The sequence below is a fragment of the Oncorhynchus mykiss genome, chromosome 1 (genome assembly GCF_057628025.1).
Source record: "Oncorhynchus mykiss isolate SJ-2025 chromosome 1, ASM5762802v1, whole genome shotgun sequence".
NCBI lineage: Eukaryota > Metazoa > Chordata > Actinopteri > Salmoniformes > Salmonidae > Oncorhynchus > Oncorhynchus mykiss.
The window spans coordinates 30676920-30697582 of record NC_143022.1 but is presented as its reverse complement, the minus strand read 5'-3'; the positions used below and the strand labels follow the sequence as shown (position 1 = coordinate 30697582).

General features: G+C 40.8%; 1 protein-coding gene across 2 annotated transcripts in view; it reads right to left on the bottom strand.

Moving 5' to 3' along the window:
- Positions 1 to 8557: 8557 nt before the first annotated feature.
- The window catches only part of mctp2a (multiple C2 domains, transmembrane 2a), a 41263-nt gene continuing 29157 nt past the window's right edge, over positions 8558 to 20663 (bottom strand). For both annotated transcript variants that reach the window (XM_021598163.3, XM_090225147.1), the window contains 4 exons: positions 15916 to 16025; positions 15638 to 15747; positions 13504 to 13601; positions 8558 to 11242 (listed from right to left, as the gene is read on the bottom strand). In XM_021598163.3, coding sequence (XP_021453838.2) covers positions 11183 to 11242; positions 13504 to 13601; positions 15638 to 15747; positions 15916 to 16025 — 378 coding nt within the window. In that variant the 3' untranslated portion in view covers positions 8558 to 11182. The remainder of the gene's footprint in view (positions 11243 to 13503; positions 13602 to 15637; positions 15748 to 15915; positions 16026 to 20663) is intronic.

Sequence of the window (20663 nt, the reverse complement as noted above, 5' to 3'; positions counted from 1 at the left end):
AACTAAAACTGCAAAAACTGTGGCAAAGAAATGTACTTTATGTTCTGAATACAAAGTGTTATGTTTGGGGCGAATCCAACACAACACATCACTGAGTACCACTCCTCATATTTTCATGCATGTTGGTGGCTGTATCATGTTATGGTATGCTTGTCATCAGCCAGGACAAGGGAGTTTTCTTAATGATAACATGAAACTGAATAGAGCTAAGCACAGGCAAAATTCTAGAGGAAACCCTGGTTCAGTTCAGATGACCTCAGTTCATCTTTCAATCACCCACATGCTTTCCAACAGACGCTGGGAGACAAATTCACCTAAAACACAATAACCTAAAACACAAGGCCAAATATGCACTGGAGTTGCTTACCAAGATGAAATTGAATGTTCCTGAGTGGCCTAGTTACAGTTTTGACTTAAATCGGCTTGAAAATCTATGGCAAGACTTGAAAATGGCTGACTAGCGATGGTCAACAACCAACTTGACAGAGCTTGAAGAATTAAAAAAATACTAATGTGCAAATATTGTACAATCCAGGTGCGCAAAGCTCTTAGAGACTTATCTAATCGCGATATATTCGTTTTTATTTTTTACAAATGTTAGAATGTGTCTTCCACTTTGACATTACAGAGTATTTTCTGTAGATGGTTGACAAAAAAAAATTGTGAAAATAACACATGCTTCCACATGTATGTGTTCATGCAAAATAACACACAACTCTTTTAATGTTGTGTAGAAACATGAGTAGATATTTTACGCTCTGTTTGTATCTCCTGGTTATAAAACACATGCTTGGAGTCTATGAAAGGCAATTTAAAGCCTGAAAGGATGTAAATTGGTAAATATCAGTTTAATCAGAGCACATCGAAGTTAATTAAGAAAATTACTCTGACAAACTGTCTGAAGCTGACATAAGAATGCAATCCAACATGGCAATCAGGACCTTTTCTTGTGGAACAGCCACACAGCTCCCTCATGTAGGTAAGAGACCTGCTCATTCAGTATGCTGCAGCACTGTACAGTAGATGTTGTTTAACATCTCAATCTAAGAAACAGTACAGGAGGTAGCCATGCATGATAGTAAATGTCTAGCCTACCAGCCTAGCCTCAAAGACGTAACATAGTAAATGTAAAACTGTGACACTCAAATTTTTATATGTTATGTTTGGTATGGTTACGTGAGACCGAAGCTTACTTTAGCCAAAAACAAAGGAGGGTAGTTAGTCAGGGAGAATGGGTGGGCATATAACACGAACGTCTAGCAACCCAAAGGTTGCGTGTTAGAATCACATATAGGGTAACCACATTTCCAATACCCAAATGCGGGACAAAGGGATGAAGTTGCGAGACTTTCTAGGGTGACCACATTTAAAATACCCAAATGCAGGACAATTTAGGTATTGTCCCGCAAAAATCCTCCTCCTGCTGCACAGAACGCCCGCTGCACCGAACTAGCTAATTGAAGCCCACTTTTTTGCCCCATGCAAAATTTGGTAAAGCAGAAATGAGAGAAAAAATGTGTGGCTGTTTTATGAAAATCTGGGAATATTTGGCCACAAAACATTTCTGGTTGGTCTCAAGGAGACATTGAAGGGAGACATTGAAAACTGCATTGAGTAAAGTAGCAAAAAATATGTTGAATGAGCAACTAATGAGCATGGAGACAAGTTTGACAAAATCACCTTATATATTTTCAGTCTAATACAGCTATTTACGTACTTTTGTAGCTCTTTGTCAGACGCAGGCTTTAGTTAGCTGTCCTCTTCAAGTTTAGCTGGAATTTTGACCGAAAGGATTTGATAAAAGTGATTGGTTGATGATATGACATTGGCCTACCTCGCATCTTTCTTTGAACAGAATATCAGATCTCAAGAACAATTGGAAACGTGTTTAACATCACCAGTACCACATTCTTATGATATAGTGTATATCTTATCAAAAGCATAACTTCACTGCAAAAGAGACAGGTTGGAATGGCTGACTGAAATAAGGGGCAAATCAACTTTTTTTTGTAAATTAGTGGCTTTTGCATTTGTTGATAAAATGCGTGACAAGGGGCTAAAATGGTCTGGTCTGCACAATCCGGGACATGTGGTTCCCCTAATCACATCATGGACTTTAGCATTTTAGCTCATTTGCAACTTGGCCACTACTTGCTACTTTTTGTCTACTTTGCAACTACTTAGCATGTTAGATAACCTTTCCCCTAACATTAACCTCTAACCCTAACTCCTAATCCTAACCTTAACCCCTAGCCTAGCTAACATTTGCCATCTAGCCACCTAGCTAACTTTAGGCACAAGAAATTGGAATTCGTAACATATTATACTTAATGCAAATTTGTAACATATTGTATGAATTGCAATTCATAACAAATATGAAATGGATGATGGACATCCACAAACTAAAATATACCATATGAAACGTAACATACTGTATCATACTACATGGAGGGAGACAGGTTTACATTTAATATGTTACACCTAGGTTAAGTCCAGGTTAAGCCTACAAGACCATTTGTGTCTTATGAACTTGCCTTGAAGAATTGTATTCCTTAAACGTTCACATCATCACGGAGCTCTGCTCTGTTGACACAGATAAGTGATGTGACATGCTGGAAAAAGTCTGAGACGACTAACTAGAGGAACAAAACGCTGTTCTCGTGGCGGTGTGTTGAAGTCATTGCTCCCCACCAGCCTAGACTGCAGTGAAACAGGTTGAGCCTGGAGCCTGCGGGTCAGTGGAAGGACGTGAGCAATTGGAGCTTTCATTTCCTGTCAAAGAGGAGCAGCAAGGAGCTTTCAGAGGCATCAGTCACAGCCTAATTGGGCCCCGGTGGGTGACACGGCAGCGTCGTAAATAAAACACAGTTTTAGTGTCTCTACCACTGGACTCTTTAAACCTTCATCACAGAGCAAGCACTTCCAATGAAAGTCTACGTCTAATTACTCAGCTAGAGGATGGATTTTTTCTGTCCCTTCCTGTAATTGATCCTTTTTTCCATATGCATTTATTTTTTAATCTGAAATGAGAGCATACATTGCCTCAGCACTGGAGGACCTGTTAGGAGACAGTAATTAGCAGGCCTGGTTAGTGGGCCTGATGGTATCTGCTGCTGTCTGGCACACTGGTCTGGTGTCACTCTGACACTACTACTGAGGAGAAGGCTGCTGCTGTGTTGGAGGTGAACTCCATGGGGTTATTCTCTTCACTCAACTGCCCAGCCAAACACACACTGTCCAGGCTTAAACATGACTTCACTCACAGTTAAAACTCAGCAACAAAGGGTTTTGCTACAGAACCTTCACAGTCATGTGTAGCCTAACGGCAGTCATTTCATAAACTTAAAAGGACCACTATTATACAGATTTAGAAGAGGGATACATCATCTATAAAGCTATGTTTATTAGGATTTGCCACTTTAATTCAAGCATCAAATTAATAAGCAAGAGGATAAACCTATTGAAAATATGCATGGCCAAATGCAATATGCATTGTGCTGGGGAAGAAGGAGAGGCATGAAACACACAAGTAGCTTTGAATAAAAACATTGATTGAAGATATACGAGAGGTAGTTCCTGCAATACCGTTGGTATCTCTATAAGATTAAAGTAGTATGGCCATGTTATGTTTGTAGTGTGTGATTGTGTGGCTGTTGAAATTTCAAATGTGTAGCTGTATAAATGTATGCTAATTTGTGTAAATACACAACTTGTCCTAGGCTGTGAATTATGAATAGGGCTTATAATATACTTTTAGTCTCTTGGTTCTTTTAAATTCACAGCAGATCAAAATATATCAGCTCCTGATTGTCATGTTGTGGGCTTCTTCATTCTACTAGGTTTGCCCACTGTGATTTCACTTTGTAATTCTGCTATGTCTCCTTCCTAGAGACTGCATATACATATTCATTCTGATGCTATAGAATGTGTCAAATAGAGGTGTCCTAATTGTGTCCTTGATGAAAGGCCATTAATATTGAACATTTTTGCAGTCACACATGTGCCAGCCACTGTGGAAATGTGTTTTTCCCTCCCTCTCTTTCAGTGAGACAAAAAGGAGATCTGTCCTTATCTATAATGATACCGGATTCCCCTGGGGTTAGCAACGGCGAGACTATCGGTGGCTTTAGCAGATTCATCAAACCAAATATTGTGCTCTTTCCTCAGGAGGCTTAGAGTCACAATGTGTTATATCACTGTTAATTAAAATGAAATTTGCAGTTAGATTATTCTGCGTATTGTTGCCTGACGCTCACACTAAGTACAGAGCACCGAGGTAACACAAGAAGTTAACAAAGGCTTTACAGTTCTGTTGCTTTTCTTTTTTTTAAAGTCAGCCCAGTGCTTTTCCTACAAATATGTAAAAGGTTATTTGTCAAGGTTGTATAGCTTCATTTTTATTTTATATATTTTACCAGGATAAACACAGTAACAGTTGCCACTGTTTTTCAGGGAGTCTTGGGATAGGTATTTTGAAGAATAAGAAATTAAGGTTGAAACCAGTGCAAATGCCTCTGAATGACATTGCCCTAGCTAGCTTAATTAAAGTACACACAGTATTTTGAAATAGTGCCCATTTATAGATTACAGGAAGTTTTTGTCAACACTTCATTCACACTTCAAGTAACAGTAGCACAGTAATAACAGCAAGGCTGTCCTGATTTGATGCAAGGCCCTGGTTTCTGTTCACGTGTGACATTGTTCCGAGATAGGCAGAACGGTCGCTGCCCTGAGGCCCATGTCAGTACCCAGGACCCCCTGATCCAAGAGCAGCGCCTGTCAGGCCTGCACCTGTAACACAGAGACCTTGTGGCCCTGCATCCAGCACGCAGGGCCGCCGCAGTGCATCAGACATGCTTTGCATTCAACCACCACTCAAGACCCAGGCAATACTCCAGAGACCGGCCATGAACCCAGCTGTTCGCTTCATTTTAATGCACTCTGAATAATATTAAAGCAGTATCAGTTGAATTTATTAATGCAGGCTGCCCCCGGAGAGATGCTTTTAAAGGCCAATGATTTCATTTAATATCTTAAAGGCTACCATCTATTCTTGATATGTTACAAAGAATTATGGCTTTTGAAAGTTCTTTACACCACAGAGTACAGTGGACCACGGTATAAATTATTAGCAAACTGTGACTTTTGGAAACAGCCACCATTAGCAGTCATATTTCTCTTTGTTGTTAACATTGTCATATTTTCACCCCTAATCCTAGAGACCATATCAGTCCCTGTTCTTGCGCTTTCTAGTATTCCTGTCATTAGAGCTGGTTCTTGAATAAAGAGCGACACTGACAGTATAAAACTGTTTGATTGGCTTTTTTATAGTTGACTTTGAGGATAAACCGACTCCTACAATGCAAACTGGCACCTGAATAAAGCCCTGGACGTCTTTTTAAAAGCTCTCCATGCAGTCTCCTCAGGCACATGCTTATGGAGGCTGAACAATCTGGGACTGTAGCAACACAATCTGGCCTTCATTTGGATCTCGTTACTGAGTTGATTCCAGGAAAGCCTGCCACTTTATTGGTGTCAAGGTCCTCTTAGGATAGGCCCTGACCTCTGGCGTTTTAATTCATGGCAGCCCAGACTCAGGGCATTAGTGCTAATCTCTTTGGCCCGTTTTTCAAATGGTACAACTAGAACAAATGACTAGAACCAAATAGATTTGACACCTGTAAGTATAACCAAGCGTAGTGCCTCTGTTACTCTGCTGCACTGTGGTAATATAGTGTCTCCATGATGGGAGGTCAGAGAACCATCATGAAATCGCTCATGTAACAATTACTAAAAAGAGGTGCGGAGTGTAGTGGAATATTAAAATGAAGCCCTTGCTGGCATCCTCTGAAAGGCAGGGTGGTACACCTGTGAAGGACAGAAGGGATCAGTGTTCTATGTGTTTGCGCTTGCGCTTGCTAGTTTGACGCCCGCTTCGGAGCTACACATCACAGAAGCGACTGTTGAAAAAACAGGTTGTAGGGGTCCTTGCGCACAGCCTGCCTGTGGTGCTGCCTGAAGGACTACCATGGAAACAAGGAGTGTGACAGGCTCTGGGGGGGGATCTACCACAGCTGCAGGCGCTTTTTTTTGACAGGCTGATGAAGACATCACTGCCACGCAGTGCACAACAACAACAACAACTAGTGGAAAAAATATGATCCAGGCAATGTTAACTGGCTCAAATGTTCATTAGCGAGCTTGTAAAATATCCAGGGAGTTTCTAATGCATTCAAGGACCAGATTGCATGGTGGCTTCCTCTGATGAGATATGGGCTTTTCCCGGGAGGAAATAAATGTATAAATAATTTATTAAATATGATTACCTCTATAAAAAGGAGAGAGAAAGTATGGTCTGTGAGAATGCAGTGGCAGTTCTAATCCTATCTATTTATTATCTTTATTTCGTTGACTTCGAATGTCTCAAAATTACACAGAGAGCGTCCAAGCCCAAAAGCTCAGCTATTGACTTGACATCTAGGAAGCAGACAGCCTATTCACCATGACCTCTCAATGCCAATGATGTAATTTGCCTCGATAATATCTTTACTGATGAAAGCTCCAACCTCTTTGTTCCCAGAAGTCCCCAGAGCCAGGTTCAATTCATCAATATTGGCCAACAATGCTCATGTCATACATTATGGTACATGAAGTGGTTTTAACATCAAGACAAAATGTCACATTTTATAGTAATTTGGTCCTTTCTTACAGAAACAATTTATCATCAGTAAGCAATTGCAGTATTTCTCTTTGGAAAGTTCTGTTTTGTATTTTCAGAAGTCCTGCATTGAATCCAAACAAGAGTCTGTAGGATGAAAGATACTGCAGAACACATCTAACTGTATATGTGAGATACAGACGTTCTGGTGTGGCGTTTTTGGAGTGTTAAAATATGATGATTAACAGTACCCTGGGAGCGAAGCTTAATTGGTTTCACCTCTCAGGGACACCTCATTGGGTCTCCTCAGTGGTCTGTGGGAACCCCACCCCTCCTCATTCTCCATGCCAGCCCCACCCGCCCCCAGTGGAGCCCAGAATGCAGCAGGGCTTCAGCTTGTGTGTGGGATTTAGCTCGTCAGAAGCTCAGGGTCACCTCGACTCCCCCTCACTTTGAAATGGACCCCTGGTGGCAGCTCCTGGGAGAGCCCAGTGATGTCTCTATCAGGCTGTCAAAAGAGATAGCCCGGGGCTCCACCAGGTCCCCCTGAGCCAATCAAACTCTTCACAAAGCACAGACGGATGCTCTTTCACCAGCTTGCTACTGCAGAGGAGGGGGAGCGCCCGCAGCCCGACTGGGATGCTCAGCACACCAATCAGTAGGAACAAATTCCCAGTGCTGAGGTCCAGGGCTCACCGTAGCCCAAACTCTTCTTAAACTAGGGCTATTTGTAAGTGTTGCTTACATGTTTATTTATTTAACTAAGAAAACACACCAAATTAACAATAAGTTATTTTAATGGCCTACTGTTTGGAGAGCCAATGATAAAAAAGGCCTATCTCTAAGAACTCTGATAACATGTTATATGTTTAAAGTTCCACTGTTATATGTGCGAAAAGTATTCCACATAGATTTGATCCATCAAGCAATATGTCCTTAGTCTAGAAATGTCATGAGAATAATTGATTTCCCATTGAAAAGAGATAGTAATTTCTCAAAGGCAATGAAAGAGCCAGTTAATGTAGGCCCATCAAGGATAAATCTGTTTGAAAATCATCACATTCAAGTCTAATACATATAAGATCTAAAACAATCTTCCAAACACACCAATAATCATCTCTAAGTAACATCACATCAGTGCTTGAGGCTAATCATTGTGAATAACTTGAAGATGCCTCGAAGCAAACCGTAAAATACCCTCTGATTGGGGATTATGTCTGATGGAAAAGAAACCATATGTTACTCTTCCAAGAACTCCATCGTGGAGAGAAAGACTATCATGGAGCTGTGTGTGTGCGTGTGTGTCTGTGTAGCCACCATTAGGCAGGGGAGGTGATTTTAATGGAAATGTGAAGCACTAAGTGCTGAGGATGGGGAGTACTCTCTGGGAGAGATGAGCTCTCTCTCATGTGGACCCTGTTATTGTGAGAAGGCAACAAAGCGCTGCATTAGCCACTGCACTGGACCGACGTACAGTGCTTTGATGTGAGCTCAGTAACCAAGGCACAGTGGTGGCCAATGCATGAGCTCTGTTCCAATGGGTGTGTTGTGCAATCAGATGTGTTTACTGTGTATACAGGGATAGAAGTGGCCTAATCCATCCCCAGTACAGTGTAGTTAGGGACAAAATCAGTCTGCAACAACTCCAGTCGGAGATGGGATTGTTTCTATATTTTACAATTCATAAAAAATTGATTTGAGGATATACAAAGAAGAACATACCAAAACAGGAAATCTGAGAAGTTGCACAGTAGACTGGAAACTCAAAGTTACATGTATCAAACTTTCCTTTGGCTCGATTCCGAAAATGTATTCTTCATTATGAAAAATATTCTGGTAATTTATACAAATGATTGTACAGTGAATTGACATTTTAATTAAAATAATGATATACAAAGGTTTTAGTTTCTCTTTATTTTTTTAACTATTTTCTAAATTGTAGATGAAAAGTGAAGACAATGAAATAACACACATGTAGTAAATTAAAGTGTTACACAAATCCAAAAATATTTTATATTTGAGAATCTTCAAATAGCCTCCCTTTGCCTTGATTGACAGCTTTGCACACTCTTGGCATTGTCTCAACCAGCTTCATGAGATAGTCACCTGGAATGCAATTCAATTAACAGGTGTGCCTTCTTTAAAGTTAATTTGTGGAATTTCTTTCCTTCTTAATGCATTTGAGCCAATCAGTTGTGTTGTGACAAGGTAGGGGGTATACAGAGGATAGCCATATTTGGCAAAATACCAAGTCCATATTATGGTAAGAACAGCTCAAATAAGTAAAGAGAAATGACAGTCCATCATTATTTTAAGACATGAAGGTCAGTCAATACAGAACATTTTAAGAACTTTGAAAGTTTCTTCAAGTGCAGTTGCAAAAACCATCAAGCACTATGATGAAACTGACTCTCACGAGGACCGCCACAGGAATGGAAGACCCAGAATTAACTCTGCTGCATAGGATAAGTTCATTAGAGTTACCAGCCTTAGAAATTGCAGCCCAAATAAATGCTTCACAGAGTTCAAGTAACAGACACATCTCAACATCAAATGTTCAGAAGAGACTGTGTGAATCAGGCCTTCATGGTCAAATAGCTGCAAAGAAACCACTACTAAAGGACAACAATCATAAGAAGAGACTTGCTTGGGCCAAGAAACACGAGCAATGGACATTAGACCAGTGGAAATTTGTGCTTTGGTCTGGAGTCAAAATTTGAGATTTTTGGTTCCAACCGCTGTGTCATTGTGAGACGCAGTGTGAGTGAACGGATGATCGCATGTATATTTCCCACTGTAAAGCATGGAGGAGGAGGTGTTATGTGGTGGGGGTGCTTTGCTGGTGACACTGATTTATTTATAATTCAAGGCACATCCCATCTGGTTTGGGCCCTACACACCACCAGGCTGTGTAGGGGCTATTTTTCCAGGAAGGAGAGTGATAGAGTGCTGCATCAGATCACCCTGCCTCCACAATCACCCGACTTCAACCAAATTGAGATGGTTTGGGATGAGTTGGACCGCAGAGTGAAGGAAAAGCAGCCAACAAGTGCTCAGCATATGTGGGAACTCCTTCAAGACTGTTGGAAAAGCATTCCAGGTAAAGCTGGTTGAGAGAATGCCAAGAGTGTGCAAAGCTGTCATCAAGGCAAAGAATGCCTACTTTGAAGAATGTAAAATATATTTGGATTTATTTAACACTGTTTTGGTTTCTACATTGTAGAATAGTAGTGAAGACATCAAAATTATAAAATCACACATATGTAAAATATATGTGTGATTTTATAGTTTTGATGTCTTCACTACTATTCTACAATGTAGAAAATAGTAAGAAAATAAAGACTGGTACTCCATTTGTTTTGTACACAGCTGCTATTATCTATGCATAGTCACTTCACCCCTACCTACATGTACAAATTACCTTGACTAACCTGTACCCCCGCACATTGACTTGGTACCGGTACCCCCTGTATATAGCCTCGTTATTGTTATTTATTGTGTTACTTTTCATTATTTTTTACTTTAGCTTATTTGGTAAATATTTTCTTAACTTCTTGAACTGCACTGTTGGTTAAGGGCTTGTAAGTAAGCATTTCACTGTAAGGTCTACACTTGGCGCATGTGACAAATACAATTTGATTTGATTTGTTAATTGTAGCAGAAAAGCTGTAAATAAATAAACAAGGGGGGTTAATAAAAAATATATATAATAATAATAAATAAATGTGACCACAAAGTAATAACTGGATTTAGCACATTTACAGTATTGTATTTGACCTTATATGAAATGAAAATGTAAATGAGTCAAAGCATTGCAACAGTTCAGTTGAACGCCTTGATCTGACCGAAGGCGCATTTTGTACATCAGAAGTACATTAATTTCCAATGTAACGCTGTGTTTGACTTGCAGCATTGCGTTGCAGAGGCAGTTGCAGTGTGCTCCGTGTGGTGCATATGTTGGATAAATACAATGTAAACATCAAATTGTATGCATAGACTTGACAGAAATAGTAGCAAAAGGGAAATGTTTAACTTTTGTTGCATACACTTCCAGCACAAATGTTGGATTACATAATGAAAAAAGTTTGACTGCAGAATATTTTACGCAGCCTTGATGCAATGAGGCTGTTAAGTCTGATCAAGGTGTTACTATTCAAATCTATAAAAGCAAAACAGCAGTGGTTTGAGTTAAACCAAACTCTAGCTCTCATTCTTTTTATAAAATGCATGAATGGATGCAAGCTGGGCCGGAGTGGGCGGATGGTGTCTCTGGCTCTATGATTGACAGCTCCATGTGCTGCCCTCCTAGCCCGGTGCAGTGCACAGCCCCTGTCAGGGGGGTGGCAGAAACACAAGTGGGAGAGCGGCTGACTGCACCCCTGCAGCACGGGGCAGGGGAGAGGGGGGAGCAGGGGGATAAGGGGTCGCAGGTTCTGCTGGCACTGGAGCGTTGTCATCGTAGCAGACTGGGCCGTGCCATTTTCAGAAGGAGCCTGGTCCTTTCATCCAGCACGTCCAAGGGGCTTACCTTCTCCTTCGTGGTGGGCTCTGGACGCTGGGCGCTCTCAGCTCGCTGTACTGCACCTGTAAAAACAAACAGGAGTTTGGTTAGAGACAGGTAATCTGAACTCAGTAGAGCGCACGGTAATGGCTCCCCCGAGGAAAGCTGGTGCAGAGGAAAGCGAGGCGGGCTCGCCTGTAATGAATCATTTTATAAACACAGGAGCAGAGGGGATTAATCACAAGGAGGAAGGATTTGAGAAGTCAAGGGTTCCGTACCAGTGTACGCCCCCCTCCTCTGCCACAATCGCAATATTAGAAGCTGTCATCAACTTTTGAGACAACCTGCCAGTGAGGGAGTAAACAGCATAATCACTCGTGCAAGTTGTGTCCTTTCTGAGAAAACTTTATATGAAGCAAAGAACAGCCTCAGCCAGGTTTCTTGACTAAAGTAGCAACTAGCATCGATGGGATGTCGACTTTTACATGCTTCAATGGGATCTCAAAGATGGCAGATGTCATACGAAAAAAAGAGACATGCCACTTTGGCATTTGATCTTAAACCCCTTTTTCCTTTCAGCTACAGTATGTTTGCACTGTAGAATTATGAGGCTCAACATCAATGATTGTGTCATGTCAATGTTCTGGAGATCAATCTTTAACACAGATTCCTATATGTCCAAAAATATTTGTAACAGGAATTAAGGTGGAAAATCTAGAATTAAACTTCCAAATTGGAGCTTACTATGACCAATGGTTTAAATAACGTTAAGTATCTGAAATATCTGGTATCATTGTGTCATTTTTGTAATGTGTGTAGTGAAAGTAACAGGCCAAAAAACATGAAATAAAATAAAAACTATGTGAAACATTAGTTTGAAAAACATTTAGAAACTCAGCATGATGAAGTTTTAAGAACATTTGCTTTCAAAAGCATTTGTTTTTGCTACAACAGTAACATGGTTCGGTTGAATCAAGGTAGCGACTCCATACTAATTACCAAATCCTGATTATTAGAATGGGAGATGGAATGAATGAGGGAACAAAGTGACTGCCGTCTGCATCAGAACATGAAACTGTTCTCAGAACTGACAGATGCTTCTTATTTCAGGACAGACACACTCCTGTCAGAAGTCCCGGTTTGAGGGGGGCTTTGTAGATTTGCACAGGCTCGAATTGCCAAGTAATTTTGCTGTGAGAAAGGAGTCCATTTCCAGCCTTTGTAATATGGCTCGACTGTGTCCATACCTAGGCCTTTCTAAGGGTTGAAGTTGTAAGGTAACAACAGCAATCTGTGGTGTATTGTTATGGTTATTGTGTTTGTATTATTCAGCAACATTATTGTTCACAGAGGTTTATGTAGTGGTGAGTCATCATGAATGATTTGTAGCCATCATCCAGGACATAGCTGAACCATAAACTAAAAAGTACTGTCCCCATGGTCATTTTCAAAACTTGAACAATTGTGTCACATATAAATGATGGTGAAATTAAATGTATTCATGTTGTTTTGCCAACTTGCTCAGCTGAAAAATCACATAGGCTTCTCTCCAACAACATCACTGAACATTTGGCAATAACTCTTAGAGGGACATCAAGGGGACAGCAGCGAAAGAGACTGGGGTTCAGAGTGTCTTTCCATATCCAGACAGTCACATATCCTGGCTGAATACTGTCTGTAAAGTACCTGGGAGAGGAAGGAGCAGTGCTGCTCTATTTCCTGCCCACACTCAGCCTCTCTCTCAGTCAGAGAACAAAACAGAGAGTGAACAGGATGAACACCCAGCTCCACTTAAAGTACAGCACCCTGCCCTGGCAGCTATTTACTATCAGCCCTGTGATGTAACCGCAAATGACATATCAGCCATGGCTAATATATGATCACATATGGCAGCCAGCAGGACGGCCGGGGCTCACGACTACATTCATTGACACCCCCACCCTGATGTGACAGGGGCCACGTCAGAGTGTCTCAACTGACTCAGAGCTGGGCACACCAGCCACACACAACTACAGCCATCAGGGGCCCGCCACCATCCCCTGGCCAATCATAGGCCCGGATGCCACAGCACTTTTATCACAGAGAGACAAAACTGCTAATCAGGAACGAGGCTGGAGAGATATGGCAGAGGACAGATCAGAGTAGAACACATCCAGGCACCGGGGCGACTGCATCAAACCACTGCCAGAAATAATTGGGCCATGGGTGCTTTAAAGGCGTGAGTCCATTAATAATCAAACAAAGCCAGAGGATATATTTCCACAACACTTGGGAATTCTGTTAGAGCAAATAATGCAGATATCTTCAGGGAATTCCCTGTCTGTATGGAAAATTGGACCCTTACCTTTTGAACATCAGAGGGCACCCTCTTGATGAAATCCAGTATTTCATTATTGTCAATGGCATACGGGTTGCGCAGCTTCTTGGTAAATTTGTTAATGCCTGTGAAAACAAGGACACATTAATAAATAAAGGTGTCATCCAGACCTGCATATTTTTACAAGGATAAAAAAATATTGCTACCCATCGCTAGCGCTTTCACCTCCATAGCTACGTTGATATCGGTCCACTAATCCAGGACTACACTAGTAAAGCCTTTGTGAAAAATGTTCTACATAATGTATTTGAGTGTTTACCAGCATTTGTAACTTGAATGTGATAATTATATGTACAAAACAGTTAATCTGATAATATTTGTGAAATATAAAAATGTTTTCTAGTTTCTTGAAATACTTTGTAAATGCAACTTACATTTTATTTCTATGTGAAAACTGAAATGGTCTATTCATTCCTTTTCCATTTTAGTAGACGCTCTTCCAGAACAACTTCCAGTAGTGAGTGCATACATTTTCATACTTTTTAGCACTGTGGCAATCAAACCGACAACCCTAGCATTGTAAGCTCCATGCTCTACCAACTGAGCCACATCATCACAAACCACTTGATGTCTCAATGTACTCAATTACAGTACTGTGCATTGTTTTTCTTCAGGCTGATGGAACGTCTGCAGGTACTACTGCACAAAAAGTGGTTGTTTTACATGTTATTTGATCAAGACAAATATTTAATTTGATAAGGATGTTTTGTGTCTTTGCCCATAACTTTGCACGTGTTGATGTACATGACAGGGCAACGACTCTTACAATTCATTCATTGAATCTTGCAAGATACTGTTCTTAATTGTGTAACTACCTTTCTTTCCAAAGCAAAGCAACAGACGTCTATATCGATCAGCTAATACTAGTAAAGGCCCAGTGCACTACTTTTGTGAGGAAAAAAAAAATATACTGTATATTTGTAATTATTTTTGTATGATTTTATTTTTCAGGAGGTGCTTCAGCACCCTCAGCACCCCTATTTCCCACATCTATGTTCACCACTGTATGAAATTGCACCCTGTGATGCTATTTGAATTGATCCCCAAGAACTAAATTGAATCAGTACATCAATAAGGTGGTGGGGTTGTATGGACAGTGCAATGGATATGTATCATCACAAATGTAGAAGTTGTCAGCACAACCGTACAGAGGATGCTATAATGCAGGCAGACACACACACATCCATGACAGCTTTTGAACAACCTAACCTGATAGTTGACTGCAGAACATACACTTTAGTCTGTATCCAAAGGCGACTCAGGTCCTCTGAGTACACATTCAGTACAATAGCCCAGAGCAAAGATTACCACCAACCTCCCCTCCCCCTATCACCACCCCACTCCCAACTACCTTTCCATATCACTCAATCAAATACGTTTATTCTTTGCTCAATACTGTTATTTCTCCCCATTTGGTTGCATTCCACAGTAGTTCTGGAAAGAAAACAGACCACAATGGGACCAAATACTCACTGCTAGCTACAGCGCTTACCTCAACGTGTACACAAAGAACCTAAGGACCTAAATGTGTGCAGACTACATGAAAGGCTTGCCTTGCAACCAGACATGGGGGTTAACTGTGGAGTCAGGAGAGTGAATCAGTGCTGTTGTTTGATATGATTTTGGTATCGATTGTGTTGGAGGCAGTGTAGAAGTACAGTTAGTTGTTGGCTAACAGCTGGAGGAGGAGTGTCTGTTTCCCTCTGACCGCTGAGGCAACTGTCTATCTCTGTAGGACTGGAGCAGATAATGAGGGTTTACACCAGTAGCCTACACTGCCCAAGGACATCCTGTTTTATATACAGCATGATGTTCTCCCTGCCTCGCTGCTCGGCTTTGTTTTCTCACAGACCCTGGGCCTAGCCTTAGACTGTCCTGCTTACATCTCACACTGAGCAGAGCTCTGAGCACAATGGGCCTCTGGAGCTAGCAGCCTGAGCTCTGGGCATTCAAGAGGTGTGAGTGTTCAAATTACTGTTATATAATGGATGTAAGCGCTATCTACTGTGATTGTCTTCTTCAACAATGTTTTGCCGAAGGGGAGCTATTCATTACAAATGACAGTATTTATAATAAAAATAATGCTGTATATTTGACTTACCCCATATGAAGATAATGTAGCGCAGTGGGATGTAGTATAATGCTGCTGTTGCCACAAAGAGAACCAAGCAGGCCAGGCAGGACAGGAAGGGCACAGACCAGTTGAATGTGCTGTGGATTAAATATTACATCAAATAAAGTCAGAATATCATTATGACTAGGATGTTACAAGATACTGCACAATCAATAATGTAGTTGCTAGCCAAAGCATTATACACCCACTGCTGAAGAGAACGTTGAACTCACCAGTATACTGTAAGCATAAAATGTCAAACTTACTTCTTGACTCTTTCCCCTATGCATGCGATTTCATCCAAAATGTTTTGGACAGTGATGATGATCTCTTGAACCATATGGATTTTCTCCATCAGTCCCTTTTTCCCAGATTCCTAAAAGTACACAGGCACTGATGAGGTCTACTGTGCTGCATGTCAATTGTTTGAGGAAGCAAACAAAGCCCAGTTCCTCTCTGCCGTACTATCATGAGTAATTCCATCTATTGAATGGCCTATAATGTCTTTTCAGACTATGCTTTTGAAAATGAGGCAGATTCAACGTTGGAAAGCTGTCAAGATTTCTGCTTTTGTCCGCCACAAACAATGGAAGTGCTCTACATCTAAATCACAGATTAACTGGAGGATGAGACGGACATAAAATGGCCATCAGCAATCAGGCAGCATCCCAGATGACCCAGACAGGAAGAGTAGAAAGAGGCTACATGGTGCAACCAATCCACTAGGCGGGTTTAGACTTGTTTTGCCAATTCTGTCCCACCCACCTCTATACTTTGTTTGGCTCTCTGTCCTCACACCTCTGTGTGTGAGAGAGCAGTGGCTCAGCCATCCCAGATCACAGGGTTGTAATCATTGGATATATTTTCACTCATATAAGACTCTAATTTAATGTGAATGGGCTTTGGCTATGTCCACTTTCATCACCAAGGTAGTGTTAATAGTGTTATATTGTTTTTTTGTATTGCTAAATTAATATCATGGTGCAAAAGCCGTGATATGATACAGACATCCTATATAGACCAGATGGACATGGTATGGTGTCTGCCAATTTCAGTGTGGGGAAAAAAATAGATATTCTTCAGTTGAAATAGACATGATCAGATGAGTGCTGGTAACGGCAGAGAAGAAGCAGCACTGTGAAGCTTTCCAGAGGGAGAGGAGAGGCTGCAGATGATAACACCAGTAATGTGAGCTAAAGAGGGCTGAGAAGACATCAAAAGGAGGAAATAATGACAGAAATGATGACAGAGAAGCGCAAGAGAGAGGGGGAGGAAGATATCTGATGGAGTCTAACAGGAGGCTTGAGGATGTCTATATGTTTGTGTTAGAAGGCAGTTCCAGCCCCAGACTGGGCTCAGTGACAGCGTCCAGACAGAATGCCTTTATCAGAGTCTCATGAGGCAGCCCCTGGGAAAACACGCTGTCCGCCAGCCCAGCACAGATCGACTCCCCACTGTCAGTCCCAAGTCTCCTCCACAACAAACACAGGAAGAGAGCAATTCCCACCCCTGTAGAGAGCCTCCCCTACCAGGCCGCTGGAAATATCTCAAATATGCTTTCTCTGAGAGATCCGTGAAGAGATTATTATCCCATAGTGTCATACAATAGAGACAGAGGGATAGTACTGTAGCCTATCATCCTATAGAAGAGACACGGCAATGTCTGCAGCAAGGCATAAAGAAAACCAACCTCAGTCTAATGTGAATGCAGATCCTTTACTTCACATTAGGTGTTAATTGAGCTCTTTCTCCTGAGCTCTCATTCAAAGCAGATTTTTGCCTGCTAAAAGCCATTAAGATCCATGTCTGTGTGCTCCTGATGGACTGAGAGAGCTGCGCACAGGGAAATTAGAGCTCACTGGATATGGAGCCTCATCAGTTAGGCTCAGATTCCCTTTCATATCTCGATCTAAACTTGTTTAAGGCCCCCTAAACATGAATTAGGATTCAAACCTGATAAGAGATATGAACTCTTATTTAACTGTAACAGATAGGCCTGTGTGCACAAGGTAAATGTAGACAAAGATTATCCAAAGATAAGCTTTCATTTGAATAAAAAAAAAAGGTCCAAAAGATATGTACTATAAAGTGCGCATCAACAAGCTCTCCTGATTATCACCATTCATCTCCCTTAAGACCCTTGAAGTACTCCATCTCCATAGTAATGAAAATTGGAAGTCCTTTACTACATCACTCATTTGATGATATTATTTATCTTTGTTCATTTCCCTTTTTAGCCCCTTACAAAACTGTTCTGTGCTCCTGGCAAACAAAAAAAATAAAACAGCTTGGAAAGGGATGGGTATACTGAGGGGGGTGGACCACATAAATCGTAAATGTGTACTGATTAGAAAACATGTGTCAAATCATATTCTCATTTCAGAAAAAAATGGTAAACGCTACCTTTTAAGGCGCCGTAATGGGAACAGATTTGATCTTCTGCACAAAGGTAAATAGCAAATGTGGTTTCACAGGCATGTTGGGCATAATCAAACGCTTAAGAAAGCTCATTTAACATTGCTTTAATTTGAATAAATGGCATCAAATTTGAATATTCATTCAAAGCTTGACTGAATATTTTCTAGTGACTTATTCCACAAAGGCGCGAAAATGCACATCTTAATGAAAAACACCTGTGATTTTGGCATAGGTTCTGGTATGGTGTTAAAACAAGCTAACAAACAAATGAATACACAAACAAACGTGTGAGCAGTGAGCAGCTCTCAGAAGCAGTACGTTTTAGCGGGTACATACCTACCATAATGCACATAACTGATCACAGTCTGCAGTCGGTCTGGCCGGTGTGCTGAAGGTGACCCAGTGGTGACAACGGTCTGAGGGGGTAAGCGAAAGCACCCCTCCAGCTCAATCTGCCACCTCCTCAACCCCCCGAATCCAACCCCCTGCTCCCCTGGACAGTGCTTGAGGAGAATGTGCGCCCTCTCCCTCCCCCAGACCAGCCATACCAGCCAAATGCCATAGGAGACCTATTTTATCTTCTCTGTTCATTATGATGGAGATCTATGGGCTTGTTTTGCTTTGTATTTTTTATGTTATGATTAAATATTGTCTATCTGCACAATTGATACCTAAGGCCAAAAGGAAGTCACTTTGGCCACATCATTTGTAAACCGTCTCTTTCCCTGAGGACAGATTTGTTCACAGAGAGAGAGAGATCTGTTATCCTGCTGTAACGTAGCCGGGCCTTTCGTCTCTCCTTAACGTCATGCCTTCACATTCCTAGTGCTCTAGCGGAGGTTTATATATTTCCTTCCTCCAGGGGAAAACAGGGGAAACACATATTTGAGTGTTTTTTTTCTTCTTTTTTTCTCCCTTTTTTAAGGGGTGGATCAGCTAAATATTGCGGAAAGAATATTGGTTCCATCAATGTAATTGTCTGCATCATTTCCAATCCCCCATATATTTTTGGGGTAAATATATATATTCATACACACATGCATACATATACACATACTGTATATACATGCACATACCTATATAGACATATACTTTTTTAAAGAATATACCTTTATTATTATTCCCCGCAAACCCTACCACCGATCCCCCAATTGGAGTAAACTAATAAACACTTCGGCTTTTACCTTCAATTTATACATCTTATACACATTTTACATTCACAGTCTATTTTACAATAGTTATTTTTGGTTTGTTTTTAGTCCTTCCTCTATTTCTGATGTCCATCCAGTTTGATTTCTATTTGTAATTGTGCTATTTCACAAAAGTTCTGAACATATATCCATTTTACAGACCCCGTATGTTCTACATGTTTAATCTATAACACTCTCATATTTGAGTGTTAATGGTAACCTTCTCAGAGGAGATAGCCTTTCATTCACATCTTCGCAAAAGGACTAGGGAAAAAAGTAGTGCCTTTTGAAGTCATCTCATCTTTAACACTGACCACTCTTTAACCCCAAATAGTTTGAAAGAAGACCTTGATATGAAGTGTAAAGCTACACTGCTTGATCTGCCTGCATGATATCACATTTAAGTGTCAGCAAACCCATAATACGACAGAAAATAAGCCACTTTAAATGAAATCTGACAGCTTAAAACAAACACAGGCAACTGCTTCATTAGTAAATTAAAGAAGAGAGTGTGAATGGTCTTAGCTGGCTCATGTTAAACCGTTCAGAGAGGACTTCAAGGAACAGGAATGATTTGGTTTAAACTGTTACTCCGCAACACATGAAAAATCTCCTCCCTGCTTTTTGAAAATCGCATTTCTTTTTTAATCTTAAAGAAAAAAAGTAAGGTGAAAGGAAACCAAAAACTGTCAAATCATTGAGATGATAAAGACCTGCTTCTAATGATCCTATTTCAGTAGTAGCGTTATTAAAAGGAACACCATAAAAGCGGGCACATCCTCATTCACTATTCATACAAACACACAATTGTCACATCATTGCTATATATATTTGGCCGCAGGATTGTCTCTTCTAAGCTCTTATTACAAATGCAGTGCAGCTAAGCGTACGCTGCGTTATGTGTATCCACACATATCATGAGAGTTTCATCCATGAATTAGCCTTTGCTTTCAGACAGGATTTGGAGGACGGGCCTGTTTTTTAGCGGAGGGTGTTCCTCTCCATATGAAGGTAGCCCCTGGTCATCACAACAGAATATATTGAGCATATTATGGATATGATTCCTGGGCCTAGACGTACTGCAGAGGGATCATTGCTTGGAGGCTTTGCAGCAGATCCACACTTCCCCACCATAAAGCAATAATGCACATCCCATTAACTCTTCGCTCTCCTGACTAAAATGAAAGGAAATGTCTGGATAGGAGGAATAAGGAATAAAGACCATGTCTCTTTTGTCTTCTCCTTTTGGTGTTGGCGTGCATTAAAATAATTGTTTTGGTATTGGGTATCAAGAGAAAAAAAAATCACATTCAGATTAACAATTAGAAATATGACATCATTATGAATACAGAGGTCCAATTGTTTAAGTGAGTGATAATCTTTATAGAATAGATAAGTACATACTG